At 41.2% G+C, this 21,538-nt stretch overlaps 1 protein-coding gene and 1 pseudogene across 2 annotated transcripts in view; one reads left to right on the top strand and one right to left on the bottom strand.

The window, feature by feature from the left end:
* The first annotated feature begins 2,124 nt into the window (after positions 1-2,124).
* LOC122901167 (minichromosome maintenance complex binding protein) overlaps positions 2,125-21,538 on the top strand; it is a 48,257-nt gene continuing 28,843 nt past the window's right edge. The window contains exon 1 of one of the 2 annotated variants that reach the window (XM_044240630.1): positions 2,125-2,400. In XM_044240630.1, the coding sequence (XP_044096565.1) occupies positions 2,343-2,400 (58 nt within the window). In that variant the 5' untranslated portion in view covers positions 2,125-2,342. The remainder of the gene's footprint in view (positions 2,401-21,538) is intronic. The other variant, XM_044240631.1, reaches the window with a different exon arrangement.
* On the bottom strand, positions 19,668-20,298 carry LOC122898542 (annotated as a pseudogene).

Here is a 21,538-nt window from a genome sequence, read left to right as displayed (position 1 = left end):
ACAAATCTTAGATTATTATGACTTAAATACAGATGTTTTCATGGCTGTATACATTTAATTTGCATGTTACTGGTCACAAAGCTAAAATATGGGATTTCTCCATTTGCTACAAGGTACTTGGCAACCCTCTCTGCGAAACAAATGAATAAATAAACCAAGTGGTGGTAGCGCCTTTGGATGTTCCATCAGTGTTCTCAACTCACCCAGACTCACAAGAGCCAGATGTATAATCCAGTATGCCGACTAATTAGTTCATAATGAGATGTACAATGACCCCCCTCTTTGCCCCAAGTGGGACTTGAGATTTGAATTCAATTCTTGTTCGTGGGCTCCCCACTTTCCTGACTCTATTCTGATCATTCTTCTGTTAACAAGCTCTATTTTCGGCTGCTGATACTGCAGTTTTCTCAGGTACATTCCAGGCCTAGGAGAAACATGCTATTTCATCGCCAAACTTGGATATTTTCCAAATTTCCTCGCTAAAAGGTTACCGCTAGATTTGATCTTTTGTGTGTACTGATGCCTCCATCTCCATTCTGAGGATATATCCATACAGGCATGCATTGTTTTATTATGCTTTATTGCACTTCACAGATACTGTGGGGTTTTTTTGTTTGTTGGTTTTTGGTTTTTGTTTTGGTTTGTGTTTTTTTTTTTCTTTTTACAAATTGCAAGTTTGTGGCAACAGTATTCTGAGCAAGTCCATTGATGTTATTTTTCCAAAAGCATTTGCTCACTGTGTGTCTCTGTGACAGGTTTCCTAATTCTCATGGCATTTCAAACATTTTCCTTATTAATGTTTTTGTTATAATGATCACTGATGGGTTATTATGACTTGCTGAAAGTTCAGATGACAGCACTTTTTTTTTTTTTTTGAAGATTTATTTATTTATTTGGGAAAGGGAGGAACAGAGGGAGAGAGAATCTCAAGCAGACTCCCCACTGAGCGCTGGATGTGGGACTCCATCTAGTGACCCTGAGATCAGGACCTGGGCTGGTTAACCGATTGAGCCACCCAGAAGCCCCCTGAGGACAGTATCCTTAAAGCAATGTATTTTTTTAAAAAAGATTTTCAAATTTATTTGGCACAGACATGGCGAGAGAGGAAACACAAGCCGGGTAAGTGGGAGAAGGAGAAGCAGGCTTCCCGCCAAGCAGGGAGCCCAGTGTGGGGCTCGATCCCAGGACCCCAGGATCATGACCGGAGCTGAAGGCAGCCGCCCTTTAGGCAATATTTTAAATTATGCACCTTCTTTTAGACATAATGCTATTGCACACTTAATAGACTATAGTATAGCATACACATAATCTTTGTATGTACTGGAACACCAAAAAATTCGTTTGATTCGCCTTACTATGATTTTCGCTTTATTGCCGCGGTGTGCCTGTACACCTTCTGCATGAACCTGTCCAAGCTCCTTGGCTGTTTCCAGCTTCTAGTAAGAGGCAGACCAGGTAGGTTTTCAGTTATGAGCGTGCCTCTCATTTAGGAACTGGTCCCTCTAACACAGCGCTGGAGATGACAAGCAAAGGGCGTTTGGGGTTTTTCAAAGTGCCCCTTACCAAAATGCATACCTCCCTCAGTGGGATAAGACGTTATGTAGCTGAGGGAAAAATCACTGCATGGGTTTCAGGCAGGGCTACAGAGAAAGGAGCAAAACCAAAACCACATCAGCACCAAGAGGACGTGGGTGCACCCCAAGGGCTGTTTCACCCTCTAATTCTGCCCAGAGAGGACCCCGGGTTCTCCTTGGGTTTGTACTTTCAGATTGCTGCGGCCTCTTACCTGGGCAAGGCCTCCTATCATGAATTAATAAACTGGACATGGGCAGTTTCCCCCTTCACACTTGCGCAGCGTGATAAACTGCAACACGTCAACCTCGGCCACGACGCCAGTCTCCCCAAAGCCCTGAGTGCCCTTCCTTTTGCCCATCTCCAAGATGGCGGCGGCTCTGCCGCCGCGTCGCGGCCCCGCCCCGTCTCGCCCCGCCCCCGCGCCAGCCGACCCGCCCCTCCTCCCGCCCGCGGGGCCGCGCCGCGCGTTCCCGCCGCCCCTCCCCGCGCGAGCTCCACCCAGGTCGCAGGCAGCGCGGTCGGCGGCGCCTATTTCCCGCCATTGTGCGAAGTGGAGGTTGGGGGCCCGCACGCGCCGCCTGCCCGTGGCCAGCTGCTTCTGGGCTGTCGCCGCCACAGCCGCGGTTCCCTGAGGCACCGGGAGGCCGGGCGGCCCGCGCCCCGAAGCTCGCCGTGCGTGGGAGGGCGCGGGCGACGAGCGACCGAGCCCCCGAGGAGGAGCCGCGGCGCGGGACGCCGGGCCGCGCGGGCCCCGGCCCGTCGGCGAGATGCCCTGTGGGGAGGATTGGCTCAGCCACCCGCTGGGGATCGTGCAAGGCTTCTTCGGTGAGTGGCGGCGCCGGGGGCGGGCCGGGCGGGCCGCCGAGTTTGCCGAGCTCGGGGCCCGGCCCCGCCGCGCGGCCCCACGCGGGGCTCCCCCGAAGGCTCTCGAGGCCGGCCGGGCCTGCGCGGGCGACGCTGAGGCACCCCGGGGCCGGCGCCGGGGCGGGGGCCCGGGCCGCGGCTTCCCGGCTCGGCCGCAGGTGCCTCCCACCTGCCCGATTCGCGATTCGCGAGCGGCCAAGGTTACGCGGCGAGGAGCCGGCGGTCGGCCGTGATTGCCGGCCTCGCTCCTCTCCGTGGCGCACCGGGGACCCGCGCCCCGCGGGCGGCAGTTCGCCGAGGGGTCCTTGAACCTTGGGGACCCGCTGAGTCGGGGCGAGGAAAAGGACTTTGCCTACGGGGAGCCTGCAGGATATTTCAAAACTTCCGGTGTGTGGGGGGAGTGCTCGCTCGCCGCAGAAGTTGGCTCTAACTACTGTATTGCACACACCCTCTCTTTCCGAGATGAGGTTGGGTGTAAGGGCTTAATTTTGCTCTTGCGATGACTTTTCCACCTGCCAGGTAGACGTCTCCGCTCGTGCCGGAGCTAGCGAGAAACGTGGGACCGCTCAGACGAGCTCCTGCGCAGAAAGAGCCGAGAATGCTGCAGACCAGCTTAGTACATTTTAGTTGCCGTTTATTTGTAAATGCTACTTTCCCGTGAAGCGTCCACGGGGGGAGTTTTAGGTTGGCGTGCGGTGAACTGGTCATTTTGGCCCCCTCCCTCCGTATTTTGCACTTAGGAGTGGTGGAGGCAAACCAGGAATCCCTTAGGTTGTAGCACCTGGAGATAACTTGGCGTGGTAGGAGTGGCCTCCGCTCCTGGGAAACGCCGTGGGGTATTGGTGAGTAGGGCTAGTGAGACGCTAAATGGTCTCCAGCCGCCAAACCGGTGGCGTAAAATCCATGTATTTCTGGTAGGAGGGACTCAGCAACTCTTTATTCATTTTCCATATAATTTGAGCTAGTTTAGTTTTCTGGTTTTCTAGGCCGAAACTTAGAAGCAGCAAATTAGAAGGAGGCCTGGATAGGCGTCCGGATTGTAGCCCGTGAACACTGACAAGTGGTAAAGACGAAATCTACAACTATGTGTATATATATTTTTAAAAAGGTAAAAAAAAAAAAAAAATCACTATAACCATAGGATGCTTTGAGGAAGGGGCACCTATACCTCCACTAAATTCTACTTCACAGTGAATACTGGAGCCCATAATTAATGTCCAAAACAATGGCCCCAAAATATGGAGTGAAGATTAAACTGCACAGTTGGTGGGTGTAGATGCATAGGTAATTTTTAGGGAAATTCTATCAAAAGTAAAAAGTTTTGGTGCTTAAGGGCAAAGTTCCAGTTACAGATATTTAGAACATTTATGAGAAATACCCCATACCTTAGTCTTGACGGATACATGGGATGATTTTATATTTGATGTAGTTTTGAAAGTGTTTGTCAGGTTTTGCATACTAAGTGTGTGATCCTAAGGGGCACGTTTCATTATAGTGCAGAAAGGGTGTGTTTGGGTATGAAATACTGGCTTTACGGTATTTTGCAAATTTTGTAAATTTACGTGGGCACCTGGACCATGTTGATATATGTTTCCCCACAGGATGCCTTCTTTTCCCATATAGATTGTGTGTTATAGAGAAGAAAATAATACACTTTATAGTCATAATTTTTGGGGAGAAGCTGTTCTGAAGTATTTATCTTCACTGTATTTTTTTTTAATCACCGTGAATATATTGAAAGCCTTTATGATAACAGCATTACAGGTATGTTTCTGTGAAAAGTAAGTCACAAGGTGTTAAACTTGTAGACTCTCTTCCGTTTTGTAGTAAATATTTTAAATTGATTTTCACCCAGATAGAGAAATGTCTCTAGTGGTTTATGAAACCTTTCTTGGCTCCTCCCCTACTCAGCTCTCAGACCTCATCACGACATTCCTCTCCTATTGAACCTTCTTTCAGTTCTTTGTTGTGAATCTTTCCTCTAGGCCCTCTGCATCAGCTGTTTCCTTTGCCTCATCCCCACTTCGTTCCACTTGTACATTCCTGGCTAACTCTTTTCTTTTGGGAACACAAGTTAGGTACTCCCTGCTTCGATTACTACAGGATCCTATGTGTCCTGGAAAGTAACATGTGTTAATCTAAAAAATAAAACTGCCAGTTACTTTAACAGTAAAAATGGGTTTATTAGGAAATAACAGAGAAACTGCAGTTCGGGACATGCAGGCTGTGCAAACCGTAGACAAGTCCCACAAACAAAGGAGAGGAACTTTATATTACAGAGGACGACGTTGGGATGGATTATTTTGAAGGAAAGCCCATTGGAGAAAAGCAGGAGTTGAGGGTGATGTTGGTTCCTCAGTGGTTGAGTTGTAAGGCCAGTAGATTTCCTGTAGGAGATGCAATGTACAGCTCTCCCTCTTGGTGCCTGTATTTGATTCTTTCCTGTTGCAGAGTCTTGTTATGGGTCTGTAAATGACAGTTCTTAAAATTGACATGGGTGGTACAGCTCCCCTTTTCAGCCTCTTTGAGCTCCTTTACTTATTTTTCTTAATTAATTTTTTAAAAAGATTTATTTTCCAGAAAAAGAGAGGATGTATGTGTGAGCACAAACAGGGGGAGAGGCAGACTCCCCATTTAGGAAGGAGCCTGATGCAGGACTCAATCCCAGGACCCCGGGATCATGATCTGACCCGAAGGCAGATCTTAATGACTGAGCCACTCAGGTGTCCCTTCTTAATTTTTTTTTTTAAGATTTTATTTATTTATTTGACAGAGAGAGATCACAAGTAGACAGAGAGGCAGGCAGAGAGAGAGAGGGAAGCAGGCTCCCTGCTGAGCAGAGAGCCCGATGCGGGACTCGATCCCAGGACCCTGAGATCATGACCTGAGCCGAAGGCAGTGGCTTAACCCACTGAGCCATCCAGGCTCCCCAATTTTTTTTTTTTTTTTTAAGATTTTACTTACTTATTTGAGAGAGAGAGAGAGAGCGAGCGTGTGCGCGCTCTTATGAGCAGTGGGAGGGGTGGAGGGAGAAGCAGACTCCCTGCTGAGCAGGGAACCCAACCACAGATTCCATCTCAGGACCCCAGGATTATGGCCTGAGCCAAAAGCAGACGCTTAACCACCTGAGCCACCCAAGCGCCACCCAGGTCCACTTTAGTGAGGTTTCCTTTTATTAATTTTCACATACGTAAAGTAAGTTGTTGAAGAACTTGTTTCCTGGTTCCTTCGCTACGTTTTTTACTCAGGGAGTTGAGGGCCTGTATCTGACTTATTCACCAATATATCCTCATCGCCTGGAATACACCTTGTACGTTAAAAAATGCTCAATGAATATGTGCTGAATAGAGGCAGTGAAAAGACTGATTAATCAATCAAATGTGAACTGGGTTGGTACTGTGACCACAAGTCTCAGACTTAGGACAGTCCTGGTGGACCTCCTATTCTCAAAGGATTCAAGATTCTACCAGGTTTGAGTTACCTTCCCATGCAAGTCCTAATTCTTTCTTCTTCATTCAGATAGGAAACTTTGAAATTCAGTGAGTGGCCAGTCATAACTACAGGGATCATAATTCATTTTTGTGACACAATCTGTAATTTGATTTTGTATCTGCCATATTACAGTTCATATGTACATTTTTTTCCTTTAAGCATTCGTAAAATATCTTTAATGTTTCCCTCAGAGTTTCTAAAAGATCTTATGTACAGGACATTGAGATCCAAAGGTTTAAATTATGATTTAGAAATACTTTGGTTCAGCCTATCTTTGTTGGTCTCTGTTATGTGCGTAGTGCTAATGGCTTAGTCCCTACAGTGACTGTTCATTTAGTGATCCATATCAAATCACTTCCTTTAAACAAAGGCAGGAATTGTAATTTTAAAAAAAAGTTCTATTTACTTTTTTTTTCTTTTAATATTTAAAATAAATTTTCTTTACTTGAATTAATGACTTCTGTTAATTTTGGACAAAGCAGGAATGCATATCGACTCTGATTTCTTTCACTATTTTCTTTTTATTTTATTTTATTTTATTTTTTTAATTTTTTTTAAAGGTTTTATTTATTTATTTGACAGAAATCACAAGTAGGCAGAGAGGCAGGCAGAGAGAGAGAGAGCAGGAAGCCGGCTCCCCGCCGAGCAGAGAGCCCGACGCGGGGCTCGATCCCAGAACTCCGGGATCATGACCTGAGCTGAAGGTAGCGTCTTTAACCCGCTGAGCCACCCAGGTGCCCCACTATTTTCTTTTTAGATTGTTGGTTTGGTCAAGATCATTATTACTGGTTACATTCAAGGTACTTTGTATCTAACAGACTAGCTCATGCAAAAAGCAGTGGTTTGCGGAGGAGGATAGGGAGAAGTATTTGATCACTAGTATTCTATTTATTTATTTTATTTTTTAAAGATTTACTTGAGAGAGAGGTAGAGAAACAGAGAGTGTAAGCTGGGGGAGAGGGGCAGAGAGAGAGTCCCCAAGCAGACTCATCACCAAGCACAAAGCCTGGCGCAGGGGCTTGATTCCAGGATGGGAAATCACAACCTGAGCTGAAACGATGAGTCAGATGCTCAACTGACTGCACCACCCAGGTGCCCCTTGATCACTATCATTTTAGAGAATTTAAAGCAATAATAAAATCGACTGAAAGTCAGTCTGCTTTTTTATTGTCACCATGATTCTAGATAATTCATCACCTTTTGTTTGTATCTACCTTAGATCTCACCTATCATCCTGATCTTGGTAGGCCACTGAAAAAAGGCATTTGTTAAAAGGCTGTAGAACCCAGAGATAGGGAGGGCATCTTGGCATCCCAAGAGCAGAATCAGGAACTGGAAAGATAGCAGGAATCTAGGCAACTCTTATCAGTTTTTCTTCCTTAGGCCACATTCATCTCTGTACATGAATTTAATTACCTCAACTCCACAACTCCCAAATTCACTTGCTCTCAGTTCCACACTAGGTAGCATCTTTGTCTTAATCCCAGGTGCTAGGGCTAGAGGATCTGATTGGCCCGGCATGGAGTCAGGAGTCCACCCATGCACCAACAGCTATGGCCAGGGCACAGAGTCTTGTAGGACAGTCCTGACTACTGAGGACCGCACTTCAACAGTGGGGCAAGTTCCCTGAGAAGTACCTGGGGCAAAAAGTACAAATATGTATATATGCATTTCGAGGTTATTAAGTAATACCTTGCACATGGTTATAAAAAAAATCACAATGGTATTAAATGATCAGTAAAAGAATGCTCTTTCCCCACAGAGGTGACCACTTTTGTTTTTGCTTTTAGTGCCTGCATTTATTTATTTTTAAGATTTTATTTATTTTAAACAGCATGAGCATGAATGGGAAGGACAAAGGGAGAGAATCTTAAGCAGACTCAGAGCTGAGTGCAGAGCCCTATGTCGGGCTCCATCTCAAGGCCCTGATAATCACGACTGGAGCCAAAACCAAGAGTTGAATGCTTAACCAACTGGGCCACCCAGGCAACCCCTTCGTGTAAAGTAAAATAAAAAATAAATAATAAAAAAAATAAAAATAAATTTTTTTTATTGAGATATAACTCACATAACCATTTAGAAATGTACAATTCACTATCATTTCAGTCACCCCAAAAAGAAATCCTGTGCCAGTGAGCCAATCACTCCCAATTGCTCCTTCTTCCATTCTCTGGTAATCAGTCTACCTCTGTTTAATATTTACCTAGTTTGGACATTTATGTAAATGGAATAATACTATGGACTTCTGTGTCTGGCTTTTCACTTAGTGAGATTTTCAAAGTTCAACCATGCAGTAGCATATATCATCACTTCATTCCTTTTTATGATTGAAAATAATATTCCATTGAGTGGATGTACCACATCTTCTTTATCCGTTCATTGATGAATTGCCCTTGGTTGTTTCCACTTCTTGGTTATTGTGAATAGTGCTGCTGTAAACATCTGTGTGCAAATTTTTGTGTGAATGTATGTTTTAAGCCCTCTTGGTAATATACCTAGGAATGCTGGGTCATAAGGTAATTTTATGTTTAATTCTTTGAGGAACTGCCAAACTGTTGTCCCAAGTGGCTGTAGCATTTTAAATTTTCATCAGTAATTTGTGAGGTTTCCACTTTCTTACATCTAACACTTGTTATTTTCTGTTGTTTTATTTGTTATAGGCATCCTAGTGGGTGTGAAGTGGTAACTCCTTGATTAACGTTTCTCTATTGACTAATGATAATAGCCTCTTTTAATATGCATGTTGGCCATTTGTATATCTTTCGAGAAATGTGTATTCAAATCCTTTAAGTTTTTGTCTTTATTGTTGAGATATGACTTTTTAAAAATATTCTGCGTACTAGACTTGTCAGATATATATTATTTGCAAATGTTTGTTACCATTTTTTGGATTGTCTTCACTTGGTAGTGTCTTTTGATGTAAGTTTTAATTTTTTTTGTACATAATATACTATGATTTATGTAAAAGACAGAAAGCAACAGAAAAGCTTTCATAACATTTTACTTGTATAAGTTTTTAATTTTGACGAAGTCATATCCAGTTTATCTCTTTTCCCTTTGATGGCCAAATCTAAGAACCCATTGTCTAATGCCAGGTCATAAAAATTTACACTTGTGTTCTAAGAGTTTTGTGGCTTGAGCTCTTAGATTTAGATCTTTGATTCATTTTGGATTAGTTTTTATATAAGGTATGAGGTAGGGATCCAGATTCATTCTTTTGCATGTGGATAGTTAGTTGTCCCAGTATCATTTGGTTTTGGTTTATTTTTTACATTTACCAGTTTATTATACAGGATATGATGAACTATACAGATGAACAGCCAGATGAAGAGGGACATAGGGTGAAATCTGTCGCTTCTCTTGCTTCTGTCTCCAGGGAACATGTTAGCTAACCTCCCAGCAGGGGATGCATTCACCAACCTGGAAGCTCTTGCGCTATTTGTCAAAAAGACCTCTCTCCCCAGTTAATGGTTTTGCCACGTTTGTCAAAAAAACCACTGGATCAAAAAAAAAAAAAAAAAAAAAAAAAAAAAAAACCACTGGATCATAGATGTATAGCTTTACTGAACTTTAAATTCCATCTATTGGTCTGTATGTTATCCTTATGCTAGTACATGTTGTCTTAATTACTGTAGCTTTGCAGTAAGTTTTAAAATCAAGAAATGTGAGCTTTTCATCTTTGTTCTTTTTTGATACAGTTTTAGCTTTTCAGAGTCCTTCCCATTTCTATAAAAATTTAGAATCAAATCGCTCATATCTGCAAAAGTGACAGCATTTTGGTAGAAATTGCATTGAATCTGTAGTGCTTTTAGTTCTTTTGATAATAGAGATAATTAAGATTACAGATTCTAGAACTAGACTGTTTAATCAGGACCATATTTGGCTCCCTGGATCATTTTTTAAAGATACTTCCCTTTTTACTACAGAATTATTTTCAGTAATAATCAGTAAATGAAGCCATATACAATGCTTAGGGTATTCCACATTTTTTTTTTTTTTTAAGATTTTATGTATTTATTTGACAGAGAGAAATCACAAGTAGATGGAGAGGCAGGCAGAGAGAGAGAGAGGGAAGCAGGCTCCCCGCTGAGCAGAGAGCCTGATGCGGGACTCGATCCCAGGACCCTGAGATCATGACCTGAGCCGAAGGCAGTGGCTTAACCCACTGAGCCACCCAGGCGCCCCGGTATTCCACATTTCAAAATGGTTCTGGCATTGCTTCTATCACCTTCCTCTGTCCCCTGCTCCCCCATTTTTGAGTATATTTTTGTTTGGTATCACTGTGGATGTTGTTTCATGTTGGTGGGTACCACACAGGAGATTTGAAAATTTTTGTGTTAATTGTATAATGAATTCTTTGAATAAAAATAACTTCCCAAGTTCTTGCAGTACAAAAAGGAAATAATTGTCTGATAATTAATAAGTGAATTCTAACAGAACAAGCAACTGCAAAAGACATAAGTGAGGCAGTTACCAAATCATGCCCCTGATGTTTGTGTATTTTCTTGATTCATTCTTTAGTTACAAAGCAAGTAACTGAGAAGAATACATTTTAGTATTAAATCCATTATTCAAATTTAGTGAAATAGTTCATGTATGAGCTAAAATTTGCACTTATTATACCTCTTATTTCACACTTTTTTAAAAAAAGAAAGATTTATTTATTTATTTACAGGAAGAGATCACAAGTAGGCAGAGAGGCAGGGGGGAGAGAGAGGGAAAGGAGAACACAGGCTCCCCACTTAGCAGAGAGCCTGATGTGGGGCTTGATCCCAGGATCCTGGGATCATTATCTGAACTGAAGGCAGAGGCTTTAACCCACTGAGCCACCAAGGTGCCCTCACACTGTTTTATATATTAAACACTACTGAACACTCCCAAGTTACCTCATAGAAGATAGAATTGAATGATTCAAGTTTTGTTCCTTCATCTTTGTAATCACTGTGTTTATTTAAAATCTGTCATATGCATGTGGGACTGTAGATTGCCATGCAGGGGTTGGGGGATGCTTATTATCCCTAAGCAACTTTGGACTGTTCTGGACCATTTAAGATTTACTGTCCAAGCAAAGGCACTTAGCTGAGTTTTTGCTGGGAAGAACTGATGTCTTGAAAATATTAAATCTTTCTATCCATGAATGTGGAATATTTCCCCATTTATGTGGTTCCTTAATTTCTTTCATCAGAATTTTATAGTTTTCCTTATACAGATCTTGTACATATTTTGTTAGATTTATACACAACAATTTCATTTTGGGGGATGCTAATGTGAATGGTATGTGTTTTTAATTTCAAATTCTACGTGTTCACTGATAGCATGTAGGAATATGATTGACTCGTGTATTAACCTTGCATTTTGCAATCTTGCTATAATTGCTTATTAGTTCCAGGAGGTTTTTTTGTGGATTCCCTTTGGGTTTTCTATGTAGAAACATTTCATCTGTGAACACTTTTATTTTTTTCTTCTCTGTCAGTATACCTTTTATTTCCTTTTTTTGTCTTACTGCATTAATTTGACTTCTAGTAGTGTCGAAAAGGAGTGGTGAGAGGGACTTCCTTGCCTTTTTCCTATCTTAGTGGGAAGCTGTTGGTTTTTCACTTACTTTTAATTCTTCGATTGCTTTCCTTTTGAATGTAAAGGCATATTCTAAAATTACTTCTATCCAGCAACTTTAGATCCTATTTCAGGGTTTCTGTTTCATAAGATGAGAAAATTAGTATCTCTACGACCTTCTATTGCTTCTGTCTCATTTGTGTCAGTATTGTGCATTACTAGTTTACAATACTTTAGTGCTTTATCTTATCATATTATAAAGGTCAAAAACCAGTGAATAACATTTACGTTATTATGATTGTGTAATTGCTTTCCCTGCAGGACCAGCTAGTGTGTTTGGACCAGTAGGGAAGGAAGTATAATCCTGTCATTAAATTATTTTGCTTTAAGGACAACGTTTCAAGAATCAAGGTCAAATGGTTTCTCTTACACTCCAGAGTTTACTATCAAGCCATAATTTATAATTTTTCATCATAAAATAGGTTTTATACTTTATTAAATACCTATTTTCCTGTCCCCGAGGGGGTTATTTTTTTTTTTAATTTTTTTTTTAAGATTTTTTTCTTTTTTCTTTTTTTTTTGGTGGGAAGAGAGTGTGCGCATGTGAGCGCGGGCTGGGGAGCAGCAGGTGGAGGGAGAGGAAGGAGCAGGCTCCCCGCTGAGAAGGGAGCCCAATGCCTGGCTGGATCTCAGAACCCTGGGATCATGACCCAAGCTGAAGGCAGACATTTAACCCACTGAGGCATCCAGATGCCCCTTTTCTTTAATCTTTCAATGTCCTAGGTTACACTCAAAGATAATAGACTGTTTTTGTATTATTGGGATAAGTACCGCTTGGTCTAATTTTTCTTTTTTTTGAATACTCCATTGGACTCAGTTAACAGTTTATGTAGGATTTTTGCATCTTTATCTTTTGTGAACTTTGCTTCAAAATGCAAAATTATCTGGACTTGGGACTTCATGGAATTGAGAGGAAGAATCAGCAGTTTTTTTCCCTTTCATATCGATATTAATATCAATTAACATACGATGTTCTTTGACCAAGTTGTGGTAACAGTATGAACTCTGCCAGTCTTGGGCTTTTTTGGCAGCTTATATTCTTTCAAAATTTATCCATTTCTGGGTGCCCGGGTGGCTTAGTTGGTTAAGCATCTGCCTTCAGCTTGGGTCATGATCCCAAAGTCCTGGGATCGGGTCCTATATCCCCATATGGGGCTCCCTCCTCAGCAGGGAGTCTGCTCCCCCCACACATACCCCGTGGGCCCGCTCTCTCTTACAAAACTAAATAAATAAATAAAAATCTTCTAAAAAATTTATCCATTTCACCTGAATTTTCAAATATATTTTTAATTCATAATATTTCACACAGTTTTTTAATATTTCTGTTATCTATATAACATTTCCCCTTTTTTCATTTTGTTTTTGTATAGTTAATTTGTTTCTTTTAGTATTGTATTCTGTTTTCTGCTTTTACTTATTTGTACAGTTCTTTCTTTTGGATCGTCTTTGTTTTTCTTCTGAACAGTCTTGCCAAAAAATTAGTCCATCTTAATATTAATGATTTTTATTAGTGTTTTTGTTCTCCACTTCATTGATGTTTGTCCTTAACTCTGTTATTTTTCTTATTCTTTGAATTTGCTCTATTTTCTTTTTCTAGCTTCTTCTACCCACCCTTCCCCCCCCCCCCCGCCCCCGCCAAGATTTTATTTATTTATTTGACAGAGACACAGCGAGAGAGGGAACACGGTCGGGGGAGTAGGAGAGGGAGAAGCAGGCCTCCCACAGAGTACAGAGCCTAATGTGGGGCTTGATCCCAGAAAGCTGGGATCATGACCTGAGCCGAAGGCAGCCACTCAACGACTAAACCACCCAGGTGCCCCCTTTTTAAACTCAGCTTAAACTGAATACTGATAAGCTCATCCATTTCCACTCTTTCTTGGTACTTGATAAATGTATTTGAATCTATAACTTTCTCTCTGAACACCACCTTAGTAACCCACAAACATTAACCCTTGTGGTTTTCTTTGTTAACCATCTGGGAGAATTTCGTAGTTACCCTACAAATTCCTCTCTCCAGATTATTTTTTAGTATGGGCTTCTTTGTTTTTTAAAAAAATCATTGTAAAGGGGCACCTGGGTGGCTTAGCTGGGTAAGTGTCTGCCTTTGGCTCAGATCATGGTCTCAGGGTCCTGGAATCGAGCCTGGTGGAGAGCTCCCTGCTTAGTAGGGAGTCTGCTGCTCCTTCGTCCTCTGTGCTTGCATGCTCGCTCTCTCTCTCAAATAAATAAAAATAAATTATTGTAGACGTAAGGGTGCTTGTATATTAAGCTTTCCTTTTGTCAGGAGTTCTTGTCAACATTTTGGACAGACAATATATACCTGGCATCTATTGAGGTTTTCTCTATGACTACAGCACATAGAACTTTCTGTGAATGTCACATGTGCTAAAGCAGTACCCTGAATATTTGTATTTATTGGAGAGCTGATTATTTTCATACCTGCTGTATAGTTATTTTTGTGTTTATGCTTGATATATGTTTCTGAGAGGGCTCTGTTAAAAGTCTCTAATTATGGTTTCTGTTTAGTTTTTCTGTTTAGTTCTGGAAGTTGTTGCTTTGTGTATTTTGAGGCCATGCTTTCAGGTGTATGTGTATTTTCTTGAGCAGGACTGTGTTAAAATTTGACTTACTTATATTTGTATTATTGCATTCTTATTAAGCAGAAATTTGACATTTTTATCAAGTTCTTCCAGCATTTCATTCATATTATTTACTGAGAACTATGATTTCTTTGTAGGTGTTTTTCAGCTTCGCCCTCTGGATTATTCCTCTTAATTTGTGCCAGTTGCTTTTTAGGTTTGTTGTTTGCAATGCTTGTTTTTCCCCCCTTGCGTTTATGAGTTAATTTTGTTTCTAGGACCTCAGATCTTTCTCTTTAGTGGACTCCTCATTTTAAATTTAAAAAAATATATTTTTAAAGACCATTTTAGAGCATGAGAGCATGAGCGGGAGGGTCAGAGGGAGAGAGAATCTCAAGCAGATGCCACAGTGAGTGTGGAGCCTGACACAGGGCTCAATCCCAGGGCCCGGAGATCACAACCAGAGCAGAAACCAAGGGTCGGATGGATGCTTAACTGACTGAGCTACCCAGATGCCCCTTAAATTTAAAATTATTTTTTAAGATTTTTTTTTTTTTTTTTTATTTGAGAGAGAGACGGTGAGAGAGAGCATGAGCGAGGAGAAGGTCAGAGGGAGAAGCAGACTCCCCATGGAGCTGGGAGCCTGATGTGGGACTCGATCCCGGGACTCCAGGATCACGCCCTGAGCCCGAGGCAGTCGTTTAACCAACTGCGCCACCCAGGCGTCCCTAAAATTATTTTTTAAGAAAGGTTGTGTGAGAAGAGAACAAGAGATAACATCATACAGTGATAAAACAGTTTGCTAAGAAGATGTAAGTGTACATGTACTTAACAGCAGAACTTTAGAATGCATGAAGTAAAAACTCAGAACTGAAAAGAGAAATCGGTTTTGGAGATTTTACCACTTCTCTTAGTAGTCTGCAGAACTAGTGAACAGAAAATAAGGATATAAAAAAAACTGTACACCACCACCAACCAAGTACAGCTAATTACCATTTGTAGAATGCTCCACCAACATCAGCTGGATATTACACTGATTTCAAGTGTATGTGGAACATTCCCCAATATAATCCACATCCTGGACTGTAAAACAAACATTAAGAGATCTTAAAGAGTTGAAATCACCAGGTATGTTCTCTGACCATAATGAAGTTAGATTAGAAATCAGTAACAGATAACAAGAAAATTCGAACTCGTGGAAATAATATTTCTAAACAATCCGTGGATCAAAAAGTCTCAAAGGAATTTAAAAATATTTGAACTAAATGAAAATGAAAACACAGCATATCAAAATTTGTGGGATACAGCCAAAGATGTGCTAAGAAGCATTAAGTACACTTACTAGAAGAAAATGTCTCAAATCAATAATTTAAGTTACTACCTTAGAACTAGAAAAGCAAAGTAAATCCAAGTCAAATAGAAGGAACTATTGAATATAGGTCAGAAATAAACGAAATTGAAAACAAAAGAAAAAAAATCAATGAAAGCCAAAGCTGTATTTTTTTTTTTTTTATAAAAAGCTCGGTAAAATTCATAAGTTTATAGCCAGACTAGCAAAGGGTGGGGGGGAGGGAAGACACAAATTACCAGTACCAGTAATGGAAGAGGAGATAACACTATAGACTGTATGGACATGGAAAGGATGATACAAGATAGCTCTATGGACATTAACTCAGTAAGTTAGTGGAGTAATTCCTCAAAAAACACTATTTTTTGCTATTTTTACTGTAGCAAATCACCACAAACCTAGTGGCTTAAAACAACATAAAGTTATTATTTTACAGTTATGGAGGCCAGAATGATGTGGGTCTTACTGGGTTAAATCAACTTGTCAACAGGACTGCATTCCTTTCTGGAGGCTTTCAGGGAGAATCTATTTCCTTGTTGTTTTCCAGCTTCTAGAATCTTCCAGTGTTTCTTGGGTTATGGCTGCCTTCAAGTTCTTTTCTCATCTTACTAGTGACTGCTGCTTCTGTCTCATTTTTCCACAGTACCCTTGTGATAATATTGGACCCACCCGGAAAATCTCCCTGTTTTATCTTTTACCTAAATTCCCCCTTTGTCAGGTAACATATTCACAGTTTCTGGGGATTAGGATGTAGCCGTTTTTGGTGGGGGGGGGGTCATTATTCTGCCTACCACAATCACATGTTATGCACACTCACCCAAGATGAAATAGATACCCCTCCCCACCAGTTCCCCCTCCTTCCCGTGTCCTCCTAAGGACCATTGTTCTAATTTTCATTTCGATGAATTTGCTGATTCTTGGTACTTCATGTAAGTGGAATCCTATAATATTTGTTCTTTTGTGTCTAGATTATTTTACTCAGCATAATGTTTGTAAGGTTCATCCTTGTCTTCATTGTTTGACAGAGTACAAAGGTAATTCAATGGAAAAGGATCTTTTCAACAAAAATACTGGAACAATTAGATATTTATTTGCAAAAATACGAATTTTAACCAAAGATCTCATACCTTATACAAAAATTAACTCAACATGGGTCACAGATATAAGTATAAAACCTAAGACTATAAACATATAAAGCTTTCAGAAATAGAAGATCTCAGGGTTTGGCAATGAGATTTTAGATGTGCATAAAACAAAACTTTGATAATCATCAAAACTAAAAACTTTTGTTCTGCAAAAAATACTGTTAAGCTATTGACTAGGAGAATATGTTTGAGATTCCCAGAGAACACTTGTATCCAGAATATAAAAAAAAAACCACACACAATGGTAATTAACCCAATTGTAAAAAGGGCCAACATTAAATAGATGCTTCACTAACTCAGTATCATTAGCCACTAGGGAAATGCAAATTTGAACCATGATGAGATACTACACACCTATTAGAACAGCTAAAATTGGAAAACACAGTGACAGTACCAAATTCTGGTGAGGATACAAACAGCTGGATTTCTAATACGTTGCTGGTGAGAATGTGAAATGGTATAGCCATTCTGAACACAGGCAAAATCTTAAAAATTAATCATACATTGACCATGTACCCAACTGTCCCATTCCTAGGTTTTTACCTAGAGAAATGAAAGCTTATGTTCGCACAAAACTTGTTGACAAACGTTTGTGTTTGTATTTGTTTTTGTTCATAGCTATTAGATCTAGAGACAATTCAAATGTTCTTCAGCAACTAAATGGAGAAACATTGTCATTCAGCTATACCATGGAATACTATTCAGCAATTAAAAGAAATGAACCATTAATATACTCATGTGTTGGGGTTCCCAGGGTCACTTCTATCTTCAGAGATTCACTAAAAGGACTTACTGTGACTCCATATATATTTGTATTCAAGGCTAAGATTTATTACAGCAGAATAGTGAAGATATATAGCTGGATCATAAGGGAAAAAGAGACAGGTGGAGTCTGGAGGAATATGAGTGTAGGCCCCTTTATTTTCTCTCCCAGGGAGAATTCATAGATTGGAAGACTCAGTTTTGTTAAGATGTCTGTTCTCCTCAAATTAATCTGTAGATTCAACACAACTCTTACCAAAATTTTAGCAGACTTTACACAGAAGTCAATAAAGTGGTCCTCAAAATTAGACATGTTGAGGATGGGAATAATCAAGACAAACTTGAAGAACTTAAGTACTTGATTTTAAGACTCAAGGTCAAGCCGTAGTGGTTAACACAGTATGACTATAGTATTAAGGCAGCATAAAGATAGACAAATAGATCAGTGTAACATAATAGAGAATGTAGAAATAGGCTAACAAGTACAGTGAGTTGATTTTTGACACAAATGCCAAAACAATTCGGTGCTAGAAAGAAAGCCTTTTAATTAATGCTGGAACAAGTGGATCTTTTTTGGAAAAAAATGAGCCTTGACCCCTCTGTCACAATATAAACAAAAAGATTAATTTGGTGTCAGTTACAGACCTAAATGTGGAAAAGAAAAAACCTAGGAGAATATCTTCATGACCTTGGGGTCTGTAACTATGAAAGAAAAACTTGGCAAATTGGACTTCATCAAATGAAAAACTTCTTATCAAAAGACATAAAAGAATATTAAAAAACAAAGTACGGATTAGGAGAAGAATGTGCTCTACATATATATCTGACTTAAGACATGTCTAGAATACACAAAGAATTAGTACAATCAGTGATGCCACAACAAAACCATTTTTAAAAAATGGGCAAAATTGTGACTAGGCATCTCACGAAAGAATTCATTGAAATGGTCATTAAACATGAAAAGTGTACAATGTCATTAGGAAAATGCATATTAAGACCACAGTGACATATCAGTATGTATCCGGCAGAATGACTAGGATTAAGATTGACAAGGTCAAGTATTGGCGAGGTAGAACCAACTAAAGCTCATACACTGTTGGTGAGAGCCTATATATTTTTTCCTAGTTCCTTTGACTCTTAAACTGGATTGACTATGAGTGATTGAGTGCGGCGATGCTCAAATTCGGATGGCCAAGAATTCTTAGCAAATAACGATAAAGTGATAGGCGTGTGCTAATTAGCAGGATTCTTGGTTGCAAGTGACCCAACTTGGTTCTACTTAAACTCAAAATGATGAATACATTATCTTGGGTTGTCGGGCTGGTTGTCGGGTTATCAGGCTGTCAGTTAAGCCAAATAATTAAGCCATGTCTGCTGTTTTCCTCTGGAATGGTTTAATTTTGAGACAGAACTTAGTCCTAGGTGCCACATGCAGCTTCCGACGTTGAGTGCTCTGTGTACTTGAATATCTGATAGTGCCATCCTTGTCCTGGCTTTATGTCTGGAATACACAAATTTCTTAGACCTCAGCATGTTTCAGGTCTACCCCTCTTTCAAGGCCCAGCTCAAGTACCCCCTCCATCGAGAAGCCCTCTCTGAGATTATTTGACCTCCTTGCTTTTGGCTGTTATTCTCTGTTCACCACTTTTCTATAAGTTTTTCAGCTCTCAATGTCCTTATTGAACCTAGTGGAGTGCCAGGCACACCGTAGGCTTAATAAATAATGGACAGGTATTGCACACTCGATTTTTTTAAATTACCTGTGCAGTCCTTTAATTGTCTAGCAGTACCAGATACTTGTAAGGTGCCCTTGGGGAAAATCCGGTCTGTATACACACACCTTCCTGCCTCCCAGTCGGTCTCTGATGGAGCTTCAGCATCTGTTAGGTGGCATGGTCATGTTTGTTTGTTCTTTTTCTTTCTTTTATTGTTTCCTTTATTTTATCTGCACCCAGTGTAGGGTTTGAACTCACCACCCTGAGATCAAGAGTCACATCTCCACCAGTTGAACCAGCCAGCCAGCCCACCAGCCTCCCCCAGCATGTTCATGTATCTTACACAAGTGCAGTCAGAACAGCAGTGTTGGTGTGCTCTCATGACTGTGTATCAGCCTTTTCTTTAATACCCATTTTCAGTGGAAGCAAAAACTCATATTCTTTTTTTTTTCTAATTCAGTAGTCCTTTACTGGCATTAGTAATAGTGGTTCTCAGACTTTAGTGTGCATCAGAATCAGAGGGCATTTTCTTTATGTATTTATACTATTTTTTGTCACAATTTGCCAGTGGCACTTATTTTTTCTTCTCGACATCCTGTTCTGCAGCTTCCTTGGCCCTTTTTGCTTGCCTGGGTGCCAGAGCCGGGCATGGACACGGGCCATGTGAACGCTGGCCAAAACGCCTTGCAGTTCTCCTCCACTGTGCCTCTGGCTTTCTCCTTCTCATAGACATTGCATGTCGGCATGACTGGTCGTGTCAGCTGGGTAGCCAGTTTGAGGTCTTCAGCAGCGCTCTCTCCCTGCTTAGGGACCAAGTACTTCCTGGGAAGGGGTGGGCTTCGAGTAGTACCCCACAGCTGCTGTGTGCTAGCCTTCAAGGACTCTGTGGACTTGTTTTGCCTTCTTGCATCCGCTGAGATCCCAGTGGTCCATGCCACCTTCTAGTAGATGCCAGCCACCTGTAACTCTTCCGAGCTGAAGCCCCCGCCAGCTCGCATTTTGATGTGATGCCTCACAGTGGGGCACCTCACTTTGGGCTGGAGGGGTCCCGACACAGGGTCAGGCCTTTTGTCTGTGGATTTTCCGTGCTGGCTCGTTGAACCATGTGGCCATGTGGCCATGCACCATTGCCAGTCCTTGTGAAAGCGGGACTTCGGGGTCATGCCATTCTGGCTAGGTGCCAGGCTGCTCCACGGGGAGGGCATGGCCAGCAGAAAGGGACCGGCACTGCAGAACCACTTAGCACTTAGCAGAACCACTGTAGAACATCAACTGCTAGGCCTCACCTCCAGAATTTTTGATTCGGTGTGTCTGTGATGGGCTGAAAAATTAGCATTTCTAATACCTATTCAGGTGATTCTAATGCTGGTGGTAGAGGACCAGTTTACTAGTGAATTGAACCCCTCATTCCACATCAGAATCACCTGAGGAGTTTATCCCCCGCCCCTTTTCCAGAACTAGACTTTGCTCAATTTTGTAAAAGTGTTTGGAAGCCCTGCTAAGCATGGTGTTAGTGGGATTTTATGAGTATTTCTAACAATCAGCTCTGTAACGAATAGAGACAGTTCCTTTACTTGACATCTGCAGAGCACCTAGTGATGAATATAAATGGCGGAAGTCTTGGCTCGCTGCGTGGTTTGCTCGCTCTCTCAAAATAGGTGTTCCTGATTCTGGCAGTGATTTTCTTTGGTCTTGACCAGTTCCCATAATTTTTTCCCCAAAGCCTTGGTTTTCTTACCATTTTTTTTTAAGGTTTTATTTTTAAGTAATCTATATACCCAACGTGCAGCTTGGACATAAAGCCCTGAGATTAAGAGTCACATGCTCTGCCAGCTGAGCCAGCCAGGTGCCCCGGTTTTCTTATTTTTAATATGACATTAAAAACACCTTTCTCATCATTTTTCACTCATGGTAAGAGTTGTCAGTGGCTGTTATAACTGGGTTGGGGCAAGAGTCATAAAACTTTTTGCCTGGTCTTCAGGTGTCTCTGGCAGGTTACTTAATGGTTGCAAAGGGAACAAAGTAACCTACTGTCAGGAGACTGGCTGTCATTCTGACTGGGTGATTAAAGTGAACATCATCAGTGAGGGGAAGACGGACCTCTTGTCTCTAGATGATTCCATTACAAGGACACAGCATCACTAATGGAACAGTCTGACTGATCGTGACAATGGCGGTCTGATCCTAAGTGGACATCAGACAAACCCAAAGTGAGCATTCTCTTTTTTTTTTTTAAAGGTTTTATTTATTTATTTGACAGACAGCGATCACAAGTAGGCAGAGAGAGAGAGAGAGAGAGAGAGAGGAGGAAGCAGGCTCCCGCTGAGCAGAGAGCCCGATGCGGGGCTTGATCCCAGAACCCTGGGATCATGACCCGAGCCGAAGGCAGAGGCTTTAACCCCCTGAGCCACCCAGGCACCCCTAAACATTTTTTTTTTAAGATTT

Source organism: Neovison vison, chromosome 2, assembly GCF_020171115.1.
Source record: "Neovison vison isolate M4711 chromosome 2, ASM_NN_V1, whole genome shotgun sequence".
Taxonomy (NCBI): domain Eukaryota; kingdom Metazoa; phylum Chordata; class Mammalia; order Carnivora; family Mustelidae; genus Neogale; species Neogale vison.
Note: the sequence above shows the minus strand (reverse complement) of the source record. Positions and strands in the feature narration are given on the sequence as shown.